The sequence below is a fragment of the Oncorhynchus mykiss genome, chromosome 9, assembly GCF_013265735.2.
Source record: "Oncorhynchus mykiss isolate Arlee chromosome 9, USDA_OmykA_1.1, whole genome shotgun sequence".
NCBI classification, from domain to species: Eukaryota; Metazoa; Chordata; class Actinopteri; order Salmoniformes; family Salmonidae; genus Oncorhynchus; species Oncorhynchus mykiss.
This window is the reverse complement of record NC_048573.1, coordinates 76,094,826-76,117,649: the sequence shown is the minus strand read 5'-3', so window position 1 is coordinate 76,117,649 and position 22,824 is coordinate 76,094,826. Positions and strand designations below refer to the sequence as shown.

General features: G+C 44.1%; 1 protein-coding gene across 1 annotated transcript; it reads left to right on the top strand.

The window, feature by feature from the left end:
- Positions 1 to 1,018: 1,018 nt before the first annotated feature.
- Positions 1,019 to 13,481, top strand: LOC110532847. Its single transcript, XM_021617003.2, has 3 exons — positions 1,019 to 1,230; positions 12,016 to 12,608; positions 12,907 to 13,481. Exons 1-3 carry the CDS (start codon positions 1,123 to 1,125, stop codon positions 13,358 to 13,360), a joined length of 1,155 nt encoding a protein of 384 aa, XP_021472678.2. The 5' UTR covers positions 1,019 to 1,122; the 3' UTR covers positions 13,361 to 13,481.
- The last annotated feature ends 9,343 nt before the right edge of the window (positions 13,482 to 22,824 follow it).

The following is a 22,824-nucleotide window of genomic DNA, read 5'->3' as shown; positions in this document are numbered from 1 at the left end:
TAGATGGCATCATGAAGCAGGAAAATTATGTGGATAATTTTGAAGCAACATCTCAAGACATCAGTCAGGAAGTTAAAGCTTGGTCGCAAATGGGTCTTCCAAATGGACATGCATACCAAGCATACCAAAATTGAGGCAAAATGGCTTAAGGACAAAAAAGGTCAAGGTATTGGAGTGGCCATCACAAAGCCCTTACCTCAATACAATAGAACATTTGTGGCAGAACTGAAAAAGTGTGTGTGAGCAAGGAGGCCTACAAACCTGACTCAGTTACACCAGCTCTGTCAGGAGGAATGGGCCAAAATTCACCCAACTGATTGTGAGGCTTGTGGAAGGCTACCCGAAACATTTGACCCAAGTTAAACAATTTAAATGCTACCAAATACTAATTGAGTGTATGTAAACTTCTGACCCACTGGGAATGTGATGAAAGAAATAAAAGCGGAAATAAATCATTTTCTCTATTATTATTCTGATATTTCACATTCTTAAAATAAAGTGGTGATCCTAACTGACCTAAGAACAGGGAATCTTTACTCTGATTAACTGTCAGGAATTTTGAAAACCTGAGTTTAAATGTATTTGGCCAAGGTGTATGTAAACTTCAGACTTCAACTGTATGTGTGTGTATTATTTTACTGCTCTAGAGATAAAAGTATTGTTTGGATGACCTTATTTACTGTTATTTATTGATTATTTACACTCTTTATGCAATGGCAATGTAGAGAACACTGGAAGAAGAGTGATTACATAATTATTGTAATGTTTGTTTATGTGTCAATTAATCCCATACGGGATGGGTTGCCAATTGGCGATTTGACACGAAAATAATATTTTATTCACAAAATGTCATTCATACAGTATAATAACAGTCTGATATTCAAGGTCAGTGTATCTTCTGACATTCGTTTCCTCACGGCATCTTTTCCAGGGCGCTCATCTTCCCTCTCTCTTCTTCTTCTCTCCTCCCTTCCCTCCCTCCTGTCTTCTCCCTTGTCCCCCTCCCTTCTCTCTGGATGTTTAGCTCCTCCCTCCCGTTTTCATCTCTCCCTGTCTGGCTCCTCTGGGCGATAGTCATTGTTTGTCTTCTCTTCGTTGGGGCAGCCTCGTTTCTCCTGAAGGATGTCGGGCCTTTTGACGACTAACTCCAGCTCCGTGCTCCTCCTGCTGTCTGTCTCCCCGACCCTCCTCCTCCTCCTCTTCCTCCCGCCGCTGCCGCTGGAGGCCAAGGTAAAGATAGAGAAACGCAAAAGAGGCACATGCTAGCATCACATGATGATGCGGAATCATTGGAATCAGCCACAGGTGCAGCGGCAAGGGGGAAAAAAGTGCTTTGTTGGGTTTATGTTGTTTCGGTATTTTGATCCTTGATTTTCCCTGTGTGTTAGTAATGATGAGTCAGCATGTGGCTATCTACAGCTTGGTATTTCTGCCTCATTTGACCTATACATACACCATCTACTTGTTGTCTATAGTATCTTTTGTCTATAGTATCTATCTGTTGTCTATAGTATCTATTTGTTGTCTATAGTATCTATCTGTTGTCTATAGTATCTATCTGTTGTCTATAGTATCTATTGTTGTCTATAGTATCTATTTGTTGTCTATAGTATCTATCTGTTGTCTATAGTATCTATCTGTTGTCTATAGTATCTATTTGTTGTCTATAGTATCTATTTGTTGTCTATAGTATCTATCTGTTGTCTATAGTATCTATTTGTTGTCTATAGTATCTATTTGTTGTCTATAGCATCTATCTGTTGTCTATAGGGTCTATTTGTTGTCTATAGTATCTATCTGTTGTCTATAGGGTCTATTTGTTGTCTATAGTATCTATTTGTTGTCTATAGTATCTATTTGTTGTCTATAGTATCTATCTGTTGTCTATAGTATCTATTTGTTGTCTATAGTATCTATCTGTTGTCTATAGGGTCTATTTGTTGTCTATAGTATCTATCTGTTGTCTATAGGGTCTATTTGTTGTCTATAGTATCTGTCTGTTGTCTATAGTATCTATTTGTTGTCTATAGTATCTATCTGTTGTCTATAGTATCTATTTGTTGTCTATAGTATCTATTTGTTGTCTATAGTATCTATCTGTTGTCTATAGTATCTATTTGTTGTCTATAGCATCTATCTGTTGTCTATAGGGTCTATTTGTTGTCTATAGTATCTATCTGTTGTCTATAGGGTCTATTTGTTGTCTATAGTATCTGTTGCTGATAGTATCTATTGTCTATAGTTAATTTTATTGCCTTTATTTAACTAGGCAAGTCAGTTAAGAACAAATTCTTATTTTACAATGACGGCCTAGGAACAGAGGGTTTACCTGCCTTGTTCTGGGGCAGAACGACAGATTTATACCTCAGCTCGGGGATTTGATCTAGCAACCTTTTCAGTTACTAGTCCCAACACTCTAACCACTAGGCTACCCTGCCGCTCTGGGTAGCATCTATCTGTGGAGGAGAGATGGGGAGGGGGGAGGGATGGAGAGGGCGTGGAAGGGGATGGAGGGAGAGATAGGGAGATGGAGGAGGAGGAGGGGGGAGATGGCGGAGGTGGAAGTTAGAGACGAGATGAATGTTGGACAGGAACTGTGCGTCACTGATGTTACCTCTGCTGTTGCTGTACAGGACCTAGGAGTCAGGTTGTGTCTGCATGAGTAGCACAGCCAGTGATGTAGAGGTAAAACATATGCAATGGTGGGTAAGGTTACTCCACCCTGGTTACAACACTAGGTTACTACACCCTGGTTACAACACTAGGTTACTACACCCTGGTTACAACACTAGGTTACTACACCCTGTTTACAACACTAGGTTACTACACCCTGGTTACTACACCCTGGTTACAACACTAGGTTACTACACCCTGGTTACTACACTAGGTTACTACACCCTGGTTACTACACCCTGGTTACAACACTAGGTTACTACACCCTGGTTACAACACTAGGTTACTACACCCTGGTTACAACACTAGGTTACTACACCCTGGTTACAACACTAGGTTACTACACCCTGGTTACAACACTACGTTACTACACCCTGGTTACAACACTAGGTTACTACACCCTGGTTACAACACCCTGGTTACAACACTAGGTTACTACACCCTGGTTACAACACCCTGGTTACAACACTAGGTTACTACACCCTGGTTACAACACTAGGTTACTACACCCTGGTTACAACACTAGGTTACTACACCCTGGTTACTACACTAGGTTACTACACCCTGGTTACAACACTAGGTTACAACACTAGGTTACTACACCCTGGTTACAACACTAGGTTACTACACCCTGGTTACAACACTAGGTTACAACACTAGGTTACTACACCCTGGTTATAACACTAGGTTACTACACCCTGGTTACTACACCCTTGTTACTACACCCTGGTTACAACACTAGGTTACTACACCCTGGTTACAACACTAGGTTACTACACCCTGGTTACAACACTAGGTTACTACACCCTGGTTACAACACTACGTTACTACACCCTGGTTACAACACTACGTTACTACACCCTGGTTACAACACTAGGTTACATCACTAGGTTACTACACCCTGGTTACTACACCCTGGTTACAACACTAGGTTACTACACCCTGGTTACAACACTAGGTTACAACACTAGGTTACTACACCCTGGTTACAACACTAGGTTACTACACCCTGGTTACAACACTAGGTTACTACACCCTGGTTACAACACTAGGTTACTACACCCTGGTTACTACACCCTGGTTACAACACTAGGTTACTACACCCTGGTTACAACACTAGGTTACAACACCCTGGTTACAACACTAGGTTACTACACCCTGGTTACAACACTAGGTTACACCCCCCTGGTTACAACACTAGGTTACTACACCCTGGTTACAACACTAGGTTACAACACCCTGGTTACAACACTAGGTTACTACACCCTGGTTACAACACTAGGTTACAACACCCTGGTTACAACACTAGGTTACTACACCCTGGTTACAACACTAGGTTACAACACCCTGGTTACAACACTAGGTTACTACACCCTGGTTACAACACTAGGTTACAACACTAGGTTACAACACTAGGTTACTACACCCTGGTTACAACACTAGGTTACTACACCCTGGTTACAACACTAGGTTACTACACCCTGGTTACAACACTACGTTACTACACCCTGGTTACAACACTACGTTACTACACCCTGGTTACAACACTATTTTACTACACCCTGGTTACTACACTAGGTTACTACACCCTGGTTACAACACTACGTTACTACACCCTGGTTACAACACTAGGTTACTACACCCTGGTTACAACACTAGGTTACAACACTAGGTTACTACACCCTGGTTACAACACTAGGTTACTACACCCTGGTTACAACACTAGGTTACTACACCCTGGTTACAACTCTAGGTTACAACACTAGGTTACTACACCCTGGTTACAACACTAGGTTACAACACTACATCCTGGTTACAACACTAGGTTACTACACCCTGGTTACAACACTAGGTTACAACACCCTGGTTACAACACTAGGTTACTACACCCTGGTTACAACACTAGGTTACAACACTACATCCTGGTTACAACACTAGGTTACTACACCCTGGTTACAACACTAGGTTACTACACCCTGGTTACAACACTAGGTTACAACACCCTGGTTACAACACTAGGTTACTACACCCTGGTTACAACACTAGGTTACTACACCCTGGTTACAACACTAGGTTACAACACCCTGGTTACAACACTAGGTTACTACACCCTGGTTACAACACTAGGTTACTACACCCTGGTTACAACACTAGGTTACTACACCCTGGTTACAACACTAGGTTACTACACCCTGGTTACTACACCCTGGTTACAACACTAGGTTACTACACCCTGGTTACAACACTAGGTTACTACACCCTGGTTACTACACCCTGGTTACAACACTAGGTTACAACACCCTGGTTACAACACTAGGTTACTACACCCTGGTTACAACACTAGGTTACAACACCCTGGTTACAACACTAGGTTACTACACCCTGGTTACAACACTAGGTTACAACACTAGGTTACTACACCCTGGTTACTACACCCTGGTTACAACACCCTGGTTACAACACTAGGTTACTACACCCTGGTTACAACACTAGGTTACTACACCCTGGTTACAACATAGGTTACTACACCCTGGTTACAACACTAGGTTACTACACCCTGCTTTATACAGGGAGTACCGGTACTGAGACAATGTGTCGAGGTTAGTCGAGGTAATTTGGACATGTAGGTAGGGGTAAAGTGACTGCATATAGAGTAAACAGGTAGCAGCAGTGTAAAAACAAAGGGGGTTAATGTAAATAGTCTGGGTGGCCATTTGACTAACTGTTCAGCAGGTTCATGGCTTGGGGGGTAGAAGCTGTTTAGAAGCCTCTTGGACCTAGACTTGGCGCTCCGGTACCGCTTGATGTGCGGTAGCAGAGAGAACAGTCTATGACTTGGGTGGCTGTAGTCTTTGACTGTTTTTTGGGCTTTCCTCATGGCAATAATCTTTTAATATTATAGCTGTAGTCTACTGAAGTATTTTAATATTACATTAAAACTCTCATTCAGACAACAATAGCCTGAACACAGAGCTGAATTGAATTAACAGTGATAAAGATGTTGACTGTACTGTATGGATACTGATAACGCTGTCATGTGTCTGTTTGTCTGTCACACACACACACACACACGCGCGCGCGCGCACACACACACACACACACACACACACACACACACACACACACAACATCACTGTATTGCCTCTACACCATTCAGCCTTGGTAATATATGGTTCCACAGTATCAATAGCTGATGCGACAACAATCCAATTAGCATAACCTACTGCTAGGAAGAGAGGAGCTAGCTGCTATGGCAACAGGCTTTGAGGGCACGGGCTCCATCTTCACAATATAATATTATCTCTCTCTCTTTCTACTCTCTCTCTCTTTCTACTCTCTCTCTCTTTCTACTCTCTCTCTCTCTCTCTCTCTCTCTCTCTCTCTTTCTACTCTCTCTCTCTCTCTCTCATTCTACTCTCTCTTTCTACTCTCTCTCTCTCTCTTTCTACTCTCTCTTTCTACTCTCTCTCTCTTTCTACTCTCTCTCTCTCTCTTTCTACTCTCTCTCTCTCTTTCTACTATCTCACTCTCTTTCTACTCTCTCTCTCTCTCTCTCTTTCTACTCTCTCTCTCTCTCTCTTTCTTCTCTCTCTCTCTTTCTACTCTCTCTCTCTCTCTCTCTCTCTCTCTCTCTCTCTCTCTCTCTCTCTCTCTCTCTCTCTGTGTGTGTTTTATTGATGAGTTTCTACACATTTGGTGCAGTAGGGAAACTGTTCATCTGAGACCAATGTGTTCCGTTCAAAAGGTGTACAGCTTTCAGTTGTCATCACATTTACTAAAGGTGGAGCAAAGATAAGCGGTGGCCATTTTTCATTAATTTGAGTCACTCTAGAGATTGATTGGCTAGTAGCTAGGGACATTATGAAGGAGTGTAGAATATGATGGAAAGGTCATGAGAAGGGAACAATTGCAGTATAAAAAGTAGTACTTTGCAGGATAAGAAGTAGATGTAGAGGAGGAGATATAGAGGTAGAGGAGGAGAAATAGAGGTAGAGGAGGTGATGTAGAGGAGGAGATATAGAGGTAGAGGAGGTGATGTAGTGGTAGAGGAGGTGTTGTAGAGGTAGAGGAGGAGATATAGAGGTAGAGGAGGTGATGTAGAAAAGGAGATATAGAGGTAGAGGAGGAGATATAGAGGTAGAGGAGATATAGAGGTAGAGGAGGTGATATAGAGGTAGAAGAGGAGATGTAGACATAGAGGAGGAGATATAGAGGTTGAGGAGGTGATGTAGAGGAGGAGATATAGAGGTAGAGGAGGTTATATAGAGGTAGAGGAGGGGATGTAGAGGAGGTGATATAGAGGTAGAGGAGGAGATATAGAGGTAGAGGAGGAGATATAGAGGTAGAGGAGGGGATGTAGAGGAGGTGATATAGAGGTAGAGGAGGAGATATAGAGGTAGAGGAGGAGATGTAGAGGAGGAGGTATAGAGGTAGAGGAGCTATAGAGGTAGAGGAGGTGATGTAGAGGAGGTGATATAGAGGTAGAGGAGGTGATGTAGATGTAGAGTAGGTGATGTAGAGGTAGAGGAGGAGATATAGAGGTAGAGGAGGTGATGTAGAGGTAGAGGAGGAGAAATATAGGTAGAGGAGGGGATGTAGAGGAGGAGATATAGAGGTAGAGGAAGTGATGTAGAGGTAGAGGAGGTGATGTAGAGGTAGAGGAGGTGATGTAGAGGTAGAGGAGGTGATATAGAGGTAGAGGAGGTGATATAGAGGTAGAGGAGGAGATATAGAGGTAGAGGAGGAGATATAGAGGTAGAGGAGGAGATATAGAGGTAGAGGATGAGATATAGAGGTAGAGGAGGAGATATAGAGGTAGAGGAGGAGATATAAAGGTAGAGGAGGAGATATATAGGTACAGGAGGAGATATAGAGGTAGAGGAGGTGATATAGAGGTAGAGGAGGTGATATAGAGTAGGAGATATAAAGGTTGAGGAGGTGATATAGAGGTAGAGAAGGTGATACAGAGGTAGAGGAGGAGATATAGGGGTAGAGGAGGTGATATAGAGGTAGAGGAGGTGATATAGAGGTAGAGGAGGAGATATAGAGGTAGAGGAGGAGATATAGAGGTAGAGGAGGAGATGTAGAGGTAGAGGAGGAGATATAGAGGAGGTGATATAGAGGTAGAGGAGGTGATATAGAGGTAGAGGAGGTGATATAGAGGTAGAGGAGGTGATGTGGAGGTAGAGGAGGTGATATAGAGGTAAAGGAGGGGGTGGGGAGGGGGTGGGGAGGTTAGGAGGAGGAGAGTAGGGGGTTGGAGCTGGGACATTTTCAGCTTCCAGGAATTGTGTACTGATCCTTGCGATATGGGGCCATGCATTATCATGCTGAAACATGAGGTGATGGCGGCAGATGAATGGCACGACAATGGGCCTCAGGATCTCGTCACGGTATCTTCCCATTGATCAAATGCAATTGTATTCGTTGTCCGTAGCTTATGGGTGCCATTACCATAACCCCACCGACCACCATGGGGCCCTCTGTTCACAACGTTGACATCAGTAAACCGCTCACCCACACGACGCCATCTGTCCGGTACAGTTGAAACCGGGATTCATCCATCTAGTACACTTCTCCAGTGTGCCAGTGGTTATCGAAGGTGAACATTTGACCACTGAAGTCTGTTACAACCCTGAACTGCAGTCAGGTCAAGACCCTGGTGAGGGCGACGAGCACGCAGATGATTTTACCCGAGACGGTTTCTGGGAGAATGTGCAGAAATTATTCGGTTGTACAAACCCACAGTTTCATCAGCTGTCCTGGTGGCTGGTCCCAGACGATCCCACAGTTTCATCAGCTGTCCTGGTGGCTGGTCTCAGAGGATCCCACAGTTTCATCAGCTGTCCTGGTGGCTGGTCTCAGACGATCCCACAGTTTCATCAGCTGTCCTGGTGGCTGGTCTCAGACGATCCCACAGTTTCATCAACTGTCTGGGTGGCTGGTCTCAGAGGATCCCACAGTTTCATCAGCTGTTTTGGTGGCTGGTCTCAGACGATCCCACAGTTTCATCAGCTGTCCAGGTGGCTGGTCTCAGACGATCCCACAGTTTCATCAGCTGTCCTGGTGGCTGGTCTCAGACCATCCCACAGTTTCATCAGCTGTCTGGGTGGCTGGTCTCAGACGATCCCACAGTTTCATCAGCTGTCTGGGTGGCAGGTCTCAGACGATCCCACAGTTTCATCAGCTGTCTGGGTGGCTGGTCTCAGACGATCCCACAGTTTCATCAGCTGTCTGGGTGGCTGGTCTCAGACGATCCCACAGTTTCATCAGCTGTCTGGGTGGCTGGTCTCAGACGATCCCACAGTTTCATCAGCTGTCCTGGTGGCTGGTCTCAGACGATCCCACAGTTTCATCAGCTGTCCTGGTGGCTGGTCTCAGACGATCCCACAGTTTTATCAGCTGTCTGGGTGGCTGGTCTCAGACGATCCCACAGTTTCATCAGCTGTCTGGGTGGCTGGTCTCAGAGGATCCCACAGTTTCATCAGCTGTCTGGGTGGCTGGTCTCAGAGGATCCCACAGTTTCATCAGCTGTCCGGGTGGCTGGTCTCAGACGATCCCACAGTTTCATCAGCTGTCTGGGTGGCTGGTCTCAGAGGATCCCACAGTTTCATCAGCTGTCTGGGTGGCTGGTCTCAGACGATCCCACAGTTTCATCAGCTGTCCAGGTGGCTGGTCTCAGACGATCCCGCAGGTGAAGAAGCCGGACGCGGAGATCCTGGGCTGGTGGTGGTTACATGTGGTTGTGAGTCTGGTTGGACATTGGACACTCTAAAACGACATTGGAGGCGGCTTATGGTAGAGAAATGAACATGAATTTCTCCGGCAACAGCTCTGTTGGACATTCCTGCAAGTCAGCATGCCAATTGCAACGCTCCCTCAAAACTTGAGAAATCTGTGGCCATTGTGTTGTGTGACAAAACTGAACATTTTAGAGTGGCCTTTTATTGTCCCCAGCAAATCAAATCAAAATCAAATCATATCAAATTGTATTAGTCACATGCGCCCGAATACAGTGAAATGAGCAGTGAGCAGTGAAATGAGCCGAATACAGTGAAACGAGCCCCTAACCAACAATGCAGTTTTAAAAAATAGATATGAAATAAATACAAAATATGAATAAGAATAAGAAATAAAAGTAACAAGTAATTAAAGAGCAGCAGTAAAATAACAATAGCGAGACTCAGTACAGGGGGGTACCTGTACAGAGTCAATGTGCAGGGGCACCGGTTCATTTAGGTAATATGTAGGTAGAGTTATTAAAGTGACTATGCATAGATGATAACAACAGAGAGTAGCAGCAGTGTAAAAGAAGGGGGGCAATGCAAATAATCTGGGTAGCCATTTGATTAGCTGTTCAGGAGTCTTGGGTGTAGGAGCTGTTTAGGAGGAGCTGTTTAGAAGCCTCTTGGACCTAGACTTGGCACTCCGGTACCGCTTGCCGTGCGGTAGCAGAGAGAACAGTCTATGACTAGGGTGGCTGTAGTCTTTGACAATTTTTAGGGCCTTCCTCTGACACCGCCTGGTATAGAGGTCCTGGATGGCAGGAAGCGTTGCCCCGGTGATGTACTGGGCAGTACGCATTACTCTCTGTAGTGCCTTGCTATCGGAGGCCAAGCAGTTGCCATACCAGGCAGTGATGCAACCATGCTCTCGATGGTGCAGCTGTAGAACCTTTGAGGATTTGAGGACCAATGCCAAATCTTTTTAGTCTCCTGAGGGGAGAAAATGTGTTGTTGTGCCCTCTTCAGGACTGTCTTGGTGTATTTGGACCATGATAGTTTGTTGGTGATATGGACACCAAGGAATTTGAAGCTCTCGACCTGCTCCGCTACAGGTCCGTCGATGAGAATGGGGCTGTGGCTCGGCCCTCTTTTTCCTCTCGTCCACAATCATCTCCTTTGTCTTGATCACATTGAGGGAGAGGTTGTTTTCCTGGCAACACACGACCAGGTCTCTAATCTCCTCCCTATATGCTGTCTCGTCGCTGTTGATGACTGTTGTGTCCTCGGCAAACTTAATGATGGTGTTGGAGTCGTGCCTGGCCGTGCAGTCATGAGTGAACAGGGAGTACAGGAAGGGACTAAGCACGCACCCCTGAGGGGTACCTGTGTTCAGGATCAGCATGCCAGATGTGTTGTTACCTACCCTGATCACCTGGGGGCGACCCGTCAGGAAGTCCATGATCCAGTTGCAGAGAGAGCTGTTCAGTCCCAGGGTCCTTAGCTTAGTGATGAGCTTTGAGGGCACTATGGTGTTGAACGCTGAGCTCTAGTCAATGAACAGCATTCTCACATAGGTGTTCCTTTTGTCCAGGTAGGAAAGGGCAGTGTGGAGTGCAATAGAGATTGCATCATCTGTGGATCTGTTAGGGCGTTATGCAAATTGGAGTGGGTCTAGGGTTTCTGGGATAAGGGTGTTAAAGTGAGCCATGACAAGCCTTTCAAAGCACTTCGTGGCTACAGACGTGAGTGCTACGGGTCAGTAGTCATTTAGGCAGGTTACCTTAGTGTTCCTGCACACAGGAACTATGGTGGTCTGCTTGAAACATGTTGGTATTACAGACTCGGACAGGGAGAGGCTGAAAATGTCAGTGAAGACACTTGGTTGGTTGGTCAGCGCATGCTCGCAGTACACGTCCTAGTAATCCATCTGGCCCTGCGGCCTTGTGAATGTTGACCTGTTTAAAGGTTTTACTCACATCGGCTGCGGAGAGCGTAATCACACAGTCTTCCGGAACAGCTGGTGCTCTCATGCATATTTCAGTGTTATTTACCTCGAAGCGAGCATAGAAGTAGTTTAGTTTAGTAGTCTGGTAGTCTCGTGTCACTGGGCAGCTCTTGGCTGTGCTTCCCTTTGTAGTCTGTAATAGTTTGCAAGCCCTGCCACATCCGAGGCTTACTGCTGTGTCATCTCAGAGTTCCAGGGGAGACTTACTGCTGTGTCATCTCAGAGTTCCAGGGGAGACTTACTGCTGTGTCATCTCAGAGCTTCAGGGGAGACTTACTGCTGTGTCATCTCAGAGCTTCAGGGGAGACTTACTGCTGTGTCATCTCAGAGTTCCAGGGGAGACTTACTGCTGTGTCATCTCAGAGTTCCAGGGGAGACTTACTGCTGTGTCATCTCAGAGTTCCAGGGGAGAATTACTGCTGTGTCATCTCAGAGTTTCAACTGTTAATGTATGTGGGCGTCGACATTGTCTTAGTCTATTACAAAGTCCTAAAAATAACCAACATATCTCTCTCTCATCCTGTCTATCTGTTTCTTCTCTCTCTGCATCTCTCTTTCCTCTCTCTCTCTTTGTTTCTCCTCTCTTTCTGTCTCTCTCTTTCTCCCTCTTAGTCATTGTCCGCTGCCCGTGGCGTGGCGGGGCGTGGTCTGGACGCCACTGGAGGCGGGGTCAGGCGTCTCCGCAGAGACCTCCGTGATTCGCTGCCGTACGAGGCCGGGATGATGTCCTATCCTGGGGAGTCGGCTGACGTCCTGACCCGGCGGGGGGGTAACGAGCTGCTCTACCAACCAGAGGAGTGGAGGGGGCAGGGCTTAGGCCAGGCTGTGCAGCAATTGGTGGAGAACGACGAGAGGCATGAACAGGAAACGGCGTACCTGGCCGGGTTGCTCCGCCTCCTCAGTGAAGCTGAAGGAGCTGCCGGAGAGGAGGGAGGTGAGGAGGACCATGGGCCAGGGGACTTCCAAGGGCCCTATACCCGTGACTACGATGAGACAGAGCAGGGGATGAGAATGGGAAATCCCCAGGCTGCAGCTCCATGGCAGGGCCTACTGGACCCCCAGCTCACCCAGGCCCTGCTCAACAGATACAGGCAGGAGAGGCTGCAGCAGCAGGCCGGGTTACCAGGTCTACCAGCCGCCATCAACAGGTTTACAGATGACAGGCTGGAAACAGGCAGCCAGGACCAAGACCAGGAGGCTCTGAGGTAAGGAGAGGGATGGAGAGAGAAAGAGAGAGACAGAGGGAAGAGAGCACAGAGAAATGTGAATATACACAGAGTGTACAAAACATTAGGAACACCTTCTCATTCCATGATGTAGACTGACCAGGTGAATCCAGGTGAAAGCTCTGATCCCTTATTGATGTCACCTGTTAAATCCACTTAAAATCAGCAATGTTCTACACTCAGTTATGTAGCCATTGAATGTACACTAGCTAGCAGGGTATAATGTTTTGGTTGTAAAATGTAAACATAATTCATGTTATTATCCCTGTGTCTCTAGATACCTTGTAACCAAGATCCTGTCCAGCATTAGTCCCAACAACCCCCAGGGTTCGTCAGGCCGCCGGGCGAGGAGGGACCTGGTGTCTGTGTCTGGTGGTGGGGGTGGAGGGGTCAGAGCAGCCTCAGAACCAGTCTTCCACAGATCCCGTCGCTCCCTGGTCTCCCCTCCTACTCCCTCCCCCAGCCGGGAGCCCTCTCCGGGGCTTCTGAGGGTCAAGAGGCTGGGGTACATGGAAGAGGGCCCTGGATGGCTTGGGGGAGAGAGGGAGGGCCACAAGACCCCTAACCATGCTGTGGGGTTACAGAGGATGAAGAGGATCGACAACGAACTACAGGCCCAGCCTGGTGGGAGGCCCAGCCGCAGGAGAAGAGCCCTGAACTACGACCCCCAAGCCCTAACCCACGACCCTGAGCTGCTGGTCCAACACATCCTACACTACCTGCCACAGTAGAGAGGGAGAGATAGAGAGACAGTGAGAGAGACAGAGAGAGAGAGAGATGGAGAGAGAGAAACAGAGAGAGATAGATAAACAGAGAGACGGAGAGAGAGAAACAGAGAGAAATAGATGGAGAGATAGAGAAGCAGAGAGATAGACAGATGGAGAGAGAGAAACAGAGAGAGATATAGATGGGCAGAGAGAGATACAGATGGAGAGAGAGAAACAGAGAGAGATATAGAGGGAGAGAGAGCGATAGAGAAGCAGAGAGAGATAAACAGATGGAGAGAGAGAAACAGAGATATATAGATATAGATGGACAGAGAGAGATAGAGAGAGATGGAGATATGGAGAGAGATGGATAGAAAGAGATATAGAGGTGGAGAGAGATGGAGAGAGAAAGATGGAGATATGGAGAGAGATGGATAGAGAGAGATATAGAGGGAGAGAGAAGCAGAGAGAGATAGACAGATGGAGAGAGATAGAGAGAGATGGAGAGATGGATAGAGAGAGATAGACAGATGGAGAGAGATGGAGAGAGATAACCTCATGCTTATTAACAGTGTAGTAACACCTTCTAACACTCTATATATTATAATATTCATAAACGTCTTTGAAATAAAGCTTCAATCAAAGTATTCTGATAGATTTATTTGTTTATTTTTTGAGTTCAGATCTTATTTATTTGATTTGTTTGGGAAGTTAAGAATAGGGAGGGCAAGAGGGAAAAAAGTATTATTAAAAAGATTAGGGAGTGACAGGGTAGTCTAGTGGTTAGAACGTCGGACTAGTAACCGAAAGGTTGCAAGTTCAAACCCCCGAGCTGACAAGGTAGAAATCTGTCGTTCTGCCCCTGAACAAGGCAGTTAACCCACTGTTCCTAGGCCAGTTAACCCACTGTTCCTAGGCCAGTTAACCCACTGTTCCTAGGCCAGTTAACCCACTGTTCCTAGGCCAGTTAACCCACTGTTCCTAGGCCAGTTAACCCACTGTTCCTAGGCCGTCATTGAAAATAAGAATTTGTTGTTAACTGACTTGCCTAGTTAAATAAAGATGAAAAAATACAAGTTAAATAAAAATAAGGAAGATAGAAACACAAGTAGTCTTCATCTTCTCCCCATGTTTTAGTAGTCTTCATCTTCCCCCATGTTTTAGTAGTCTTCATCTTCTTCCCATGTTTTAGTAGTCTTCATCTTCCCCCATGTTTTAGTAGTCTTCATCTTCTCCCCATGTTTTAGTAGTCTTCATCTTCTCCCCATGTTTTAGTAGTCTTCATCTTCTTCCCATGTTTTAGTAGTCTTCATCTTCCCCCATGTTTTAGTAGTCTTCATCTTCTCCCCATGTTTTAGTAGTCTTCATCTTCTCCCCATGTTTTAGTAGTCTTCATCTTCTTCCCATGTTTTAGTAGTCTTCATCTTCCCCCATGTTTTAGTAGTCTTCATCTTCTTCCCATGTTTTAGTAGTCTTCATCTTCCCCCATGTTTTAGTAGTCTTCATCTTCTTCCCATGTTTTAGTAGTCTTCATCTTCTTCCCATGTTTTAGTAGTCTTCATCTTCTTCCCATGTTTTAGTAGTCTTCATCTTCTTCCCATGTTTAGTAGTCTTCATCTTCCCCCATGTTTTAGTAGTCTTCATCTTCTTCCCATGTTTTAGTAGTCTTCATCTTCTTCCCATGTTTAGTAGTCTTCATCTTTCTTCCCATGTTTTCAATGCATTCAAAAGAACATGACTATTCTTCAACTACAACAAGAGTGGCTCAGAGTAAATACCACAATCGGCGTATTAAAATGATTCCTTATTATAGTTGTTACAGCTCAGTAACAGGTCCTGTAATATAGCAGTACAGTTCAGTATCATTAACACTAATATCTCAGTACACTACCAACCACTCGCAGAGGATATCTGGTGTTATAAATGCTATAATAACAAGCTACAAATCACTGTTCACAAACACACACAAACACACACAAACACACACAGACACTATAAATCAACAGTGTGTTGATCAGTCCAGCAGCACTCAGCTAACAGATTCATTATTGATCTCCTTCCACACCCATCAGACTCCACTGAGCAGCTAACAGATTCATTATTGATCTCCTTCCAGAACCATCAGATTCCATTGAACAGACAGATCCCTGTATTATAATATATCTCTATGGTAACATCACAGACAGATCCCTGTATTATAATATATCTCTATGGTAACATCACAGACAGATCCCTGTATTATAATATATCTCTATGGTAACATCACAGACAGATCCCTGTATTATAATATATCTCTATGGTAACATCAAAGAAAGGAAGAGGTAAGCACAAGGGTCATGCACCTTGAATACCTTCATCACATCATTACCTGTCAATCATTAACATAATGGCACTAGACTGGATTTAAGCATACCAAATCAACCCCTAGCCCCTAGCCCCTAGCCCATTAGTATATGGTCAAATCAACCCCTAGCCCCTAGCCCATTAGTATATGGTCAAATCAACCCCTAGCCCCTAGCCCATTAGTATATGGTCAAATCAACCCCTAGCCCCTAGCCCATTAGTATATGGTCAAATCAACCCCCATTAGTATATGGTCAAATCAATCCCTAGCCCATTAGTATATGGTCAAATCAACCCCCATTAGTATATGGTCAAATCAATCCCTAGCCCATTAGTATATGGTCAAATCAACCCCCATTAGTATATGGTCAAATCAACCCCTAGCCCATTAGTATATGGTCAAATCAACCCCTAGCCCATTAGTATATGGTCAAATCAATCCCTAGCCCATTAGTATATGGTCAAATCAACCCCCATTAGTATATGGTCAAATCAATCCCTAGCCCATTAGTATATGGTCAAATCAACCCCCATTAGTATATGGTCAAATCAACCCCTAGCCCATTAGTATATGGTCAAATCAACCCCTAGCCCATTAGTATATGGTCAAATCAATCCCTAGCCCATTAGTATATGGTCAAATCAATCCCTAGCCCATTAGTATATGGTCAAATCAATCCCTAGCCCCATTAGTATATGGTCAAATCAATCCCTAGCCCCATTAGTATATGGTCAAATCAATCCCTAGCCCATTAGTATATGGTCAAATCAATCCCTAGCCCATTAGTACATGGTCAAATCAATCCCTAGCCCATTAGTACATGGTCAAATCAATCCCTAGCCCCTAGCCCATTAGTATATGGTCAAATCAATCCCTAGCCCCATTAGTATATGGTCAAATCAATCCCTAGCCCCTAGCCCATTAGTATATGGTCAAATCAATCCCTAGCCCATTAGTATATGGTCAAATCAACCCCTAGCCCATTAGTATATGGTCAAATCAATCCCTAGCCCCATTAGTATATGGTCAAATCAATCCCTAGCCCATTAGTATATGGTCAAATCAATCCCTAGCCCCATTAGTATATGGTCAAATCAATCCCTAGCCCCTAGCCCATTAGTATATGGTCAAATCAATCCCTAGCCCATTAGTATATGGTCAAATCAATCCCTAGCCCATTAGTATATGGTCAAATCAATCCCTAGCCCCATTAGTATATGGTCAAATCAATCCCTAGCCCCTAGCCCATTAGTATATGGTCAAATCAATCCCTAGTCCCTAGCCCATTAGTATATGGTCTAATCAATCCCTAGCCCCATTAGTATATGGTCAAATCAATCCCTAGCCCATTAGTATATGGTCAAATCAATCCCTAGCCCATTAGTATATGGTCAAATCAACCCCCATTAGTATATGGTCAAATCAACCCCTAGCCCATTAGTATATGGTCAAATCAATCCCTAGCCCATTAGTATATGGTCAAATCAACCCCCATTAGTATATGGTCAAATCAATCCCTAGCCCATTAGTATATGGTCAAATCAACCCCCATTAGTATATGGTCAAATCAACCCCTAGCCCATTAGTATATGGTCTAATCAATCCCTAGCCCCATTAGTACATGGTCAAATCAATCCCTAGCCCATTAGTATATGGTCAAATCAATCCCTAGCCCCATTAGTATATGGTCAAATCAATCCCTAGCCCCTAGCCCATTAGTATATGGTCAAATCAATCCCTAGCCCCATTAGTATATGGTCAAATCAATCCCTAGCCCCTAGCCCATTAGTATATGGTCAAATCAATCCCTAGCCCATTAGTATATGGTCAAATCAACCCCTAGCCCATTAGTATATGGTCAAATCAATCCCTAGCCCCATTAGTATATGGTCAAATCAATCCCTAGCCCATTAGTATATGGTCAAATCAATCCCTAGCCCCATTAGTATATGGTCAAATCAATCCCTAGCCCATTAGTATATGGTCAAATCAATCCCTAGCCCCATTAGTATATGGTCAAATCAATCCCTAGCCCCATTAGTATATGGTCAAATCAATCCCTAGCCCCAGTAGTATATGGCCAAATCAATCCCTAGCCCCATTAGTATATGGTCAAATCAATCCCTAGCCCATTAGTATATGGTCAAATCAATCCCTAGCCCCATTAGTATATGGTCAAATCAACCCCTAGCCCATTAGTATATGGTCAAATCAATCCCTAGCCCCTAGCCCATTAGTATATGATCAAATCAATCCCTAGCCCCTAGCCCATTAGTATATGATCAAATCAACCCCTAGCCCCTAGCCCATTAGTATATGGTCAAATCAATCCCTAGCCCCTAGCCCATTAGTATATGATCAAATCAATCCCTAGCCCCTAGCCCATTAGTATATGATCAAATCAACCCCTAGCCCCTAGCCCATTAGTATATGGTCAAATCAATCCCTAGCCCCTAGCCCATTAGTATATGGTCTAATCAATCCCTAGCCCCATTAGTATATGGTCAAGTCAATCCCTAGCCCATTAGTATATGGTCAAATCAATTCCTAGCCCCATTAGTATATGGTCAAATCAATCCCTAGCCCATTAGTATATGGTCTAATCAATCCCTAGCCCCATTAGTACATGGTCAAATCAATCCCTAGCCCATTAGTATATGGTCAAATCAATCCCTAGCCCCATTAGTATATGGTCAAATCAATCCCTAGCCCCTAGCCCATTAGTATATGGTCAAATCAATCCCTAGCCCCATTAGTATATGGTCAAATCAATCCCTAGCCCCTAGCCCATTAGTATATGGTCAAATCAATCCCTAGCCCATTAGTATATGGTCAAATCAACCCCTAGCCCATTAGTATATGGTCAAATCAATCCCTAGCCCCATTAGTATATGGTCAAATCAATCCCTAGCCCATTAGTATATGGTCAAATCAATCCCTAGCCCCATTAGTATATGGTCAAATCAATCCCTAGCCCATTAGTATATGGTCAAATCAATCCCTAGCCCCATTAGTATATGGTCAAATCAATCCCTAGCCCCTAGCCCATTAGTATATGGTCAAATCAATCCCTAGCCCCATTAGTATATGGTCAAATCAACCCCTAGCCCATTAGTATATGGTCTAATCAATCCCTAGCCCCATTAGTATATGGTCAAGTCAATCCCTAGCCCATTAGTATATGGTCAAATCAATCCCTAGCCCCTAGCCCATTAGTATATGGTCAAATCAATTCCTAGCCCCATTAGTATATGGTCAAATCAATCCCTAGCCCCTAGCCCATTAGTATATGGTCAAATCAATCCCTAGCCCCATTAGTATATGGTCAAATCAATCCCTAGCCCCTAGCCCATTAGTATATGGTCAAATCAATCCCTAGCCCATTAGTATATGGTCAAATCAATCCCTAGCCCATTAGTATATGGTCAAATCAATCCCCAGCCCCATTAGTATATGGTCAAATCAATCCCTAGCCCCTAGCCCATTAGTATATGGTCAAATCAATCCCTAGCCCCATTAGTATATGGTCAAATCAATCCCTAGCCCATTAGTATATGGTCAAATCAACCCCCATTAGTATATGGTCAAATCAACCCCCATTAGTATATGGTCAAATCAATCCCTAGCCCCTAGCCCATTAGTATATGGTCAAATCAATCCCTAGCCCATTAGTATATGGTCAAATCAATCCCTAGCCCATTAGTATATGGTCAAATCAACCCCTAGCCCATTAGTATATGGTCAAATCAATCCCTAGCCCATTAGTATATGGTCAAATCAACCCCTAGCCCATTAGTACATGGTCAAATCAATCCCTAGCCCATTAGTACATGGTCAAATCAATCCCTAGCCCCTAGCCCATTAGTATATGGTCAAATCAATCCCTAGCCCATTAGTATATGGTCAAAACAACCCCTAGCCCCTAGCCCATTAGTATATGGTCAAATCAATCCCTAGCCCATTAGTATATGGTCAAATCAATCCCTAGCCCATTAGTATATGGTCAAATCAACCCCTAGCCCATTAGTATATGGTCAAATCAATCCCTAGCCCATTAGTATATGATCAAATCAATCCCTAGCCCATCAGTATATGGTCAAATCAACCCCTAGCCCATTAGTATATGGTCATATCAACCCCTAGCCCATTAGTATATGGTCAAATCAATCCCTAGCCCCATTAGTATATGGTCAAATCAATCCCTAGCCCCTAGCCCATTAGTATATGGTCAAATCAATCCCTAGCCCATTAGTATATGGTCAAATCAATCCCTAGCCCATTAGTATATGGTCAAATCAATCCCCAGCCCCATTAGTATATGGTCAAATCAATCCCTAGCCCCTAGCCCATTAGTATATGGTCAAATCAATCCCTAGCCCCATTAGTATAAGGTCAAATCAATCCCTAGCCCCTAGCCCATTAGTATATGGTCAAATCAATCCCTAGCCCCATTAGTATATGGTCAAATCAATCCCTAGCCCATTAGTATATGGTCAAATCAACCCTCATTAGTATATGGTCAAATCAACCCCCATTAGTATATGGTCAAATCAATCCCTAGCCCCTAGCCCATTAGTATATGGTCAAATCAATCCCTAGCCCATTAGTATATGGTCAAATCAATCCCTAGCCCATTAGTATATGGTCAAATCGCCCCCTAGCCCATTAGTATATGGTCAAATCAATCCCTAGCCCATTAGTATATGATCAAATCAATCCCTAGCCCATCAGTATATGGTCAAATCAACCCCTAGCCCATTAGTATATGGTCATATCAACCCCTAGCCCATTAGTATATGGTCAAATCAATCCCTAGCCCCATTAGTATATGGTCAAATCAATCCCTAGCCCCTAGCCCATTAGTATATGGTCAAATCAATCCCTAGCCCATTAGTATATGGTCAAATCAATCCCTAGCCCATTAGTATATGGTCAAATCAATCCCCAGCCCCATTAGTATATGGTCAAATCAATCCCTAGCCCCTAGCCCATTAGTATATGGTCAAATCAATCCCTAGCCCATTAGTATATGGTCAAAACAACCCCTAGCCCCTAGCCCATTAGTATATGGTCAAATCAATCCCTAGCCCATTAGTATATGGTCAAATCAATCCCTAGCCCATTAGTATATGGTCAAATCAACCCCTAGCCCATTAGTATATGGTCAAATCAATCCCTAGCCCATTAGTATATGATCAAATCAATCCCTAGCCCATCAGTATATGGTCAAATCAACCCCTAGCCCATTAGTATATGGTCATATCAACCCCTAGCCCATTAGTATATGGTCAAATCAATCCCTAGCCCCATTAGTATATGGTCAAATCAATCCCTAGCCCCATTAGTATATGGTCAAATCAATCCCTAGCCCATTAGTACATGGTCAAATCAATCCCTAGCCCCTAGCCCATTAGTATATGGTCAAATCAACCCCTAGCCCCATTAGTATATGGTCAAATCAATCCCTAGCCCATTAGTATATGGTCAAATCAATCCCTAGCCCATTAGTACATGGTCAAATCAATCCCTAGCCCCTAGCCCATTAGTATATGGTCAAATCAATCCCTAGCCCCATTAGTATATGGTCAAATCAATCCCTAGCCCATTAGTACATGGCCAAATCAATCCCTAGCCCATTAGTATATGGTCAAATCAATCCCTAGCCCATTAGTACATGGTTGCAATGAGATGGCTCTTTTCTGTGATGTCCTCTGCTATCTATATTAAGGGCCGACTCCAGGTTTGAACTGTTCAAGGCTCTAGTGTATTCTAACAACAACCTGGTCATGGATATATTGTTAACGCATCCTGAATCTGCTGCCATGGCAACTTATCCTGGCTTGCTACCATGGCTACAGCATAAACATATCCTGACTTTGTTATGTTGCTTTGGAGAGTCATTCTCTGCATATAAATATAATAATCATTCTAATTCCGTGGTTCTCTTCCCCTTCTGCTTTTCCAGTGGCTTTAGACACACACACACAGTACCGTACTGCCCATGAAAAACACACTGTATACTAGATAACACAGTACTGTACTGCCCATGAAAACACAAGGTATTCTGGATAACGCAGTACTGTACTGCCCATGAAAAACACACTGCATACTGGATAACCATGACCCAGGAATACCTGACATGATGACTCCTTGCTGTCCCCAGTCCACCTGACTGTGCTGCTGCTCCAGTTTCAACTGTTCTGCCTTATTATTATTCGACCATGCTGGTCATTTATGAACATTTGAACATCTTGACCATGTTCTGTTATAATCTCCACCCGGCACAGCCAGAAGAGGACTGGCCACCCCACATAGCCTGGTTCCTCTCTAGGTTTCTTCCTAGGTTTTGGCCTTTCTAGGGAGTTTTTCCTAGCCACCGTGCTTCTACACCTGCATTGCTTGCTGTTTGGGGTTTTAGGCTGGGTTTCTGTACAGCACTTTGAGATATCAGCTGATGTACGAAGGGCTATATAAATCAATTTGATTTGATTTGATAACAGTACTGTACTGCCTGTGAAAAACACACTGTATTCTGGAAAACAGTACTGTACTGCCCATGAAAAACACACTGTATTCTGGATAACACAGTACTGTACTGCCCATGAAAAACACACTGTATTCTGGATAACACAGTACTGTACTGCCCATGAAAAACACACTGTATTCTGGATAACACAGTACTGTACTGCCCATGAAAAACACTGTATTCTGGATAACACAGTACTGTACTGCTCATGAAAAACACACTGTATTCTGGATAACACAGTACTGTACTGCCCATGAAAAACACACTGTATACTAGATGACACAGTACTGTACTGCCCATGAAAACACAAGGTATTCTGGATAACACAGTACTGTACTGCCCATGAACAACACAAGGTATTCTGGATAACACAGTACTGTACTGCCCATGAACAACACAAGGTATTCTGGATAACACAGTACTGTACCGCCCCTGTTTTTCTCATAACTTAGTATGTTTGTGGAGACAGACTGTGATTGCCGTTTGTTGTCGTCGCTTAGTCAACAGGTGTAGTTAAAAATCTTGTACAAAAATACACATCTGGTGCATTATATTTTCGCAAAAGTGGATCACAGTCATAAAACTTGATGTGAAAACATGATTTCTCTGTCTGTTGCG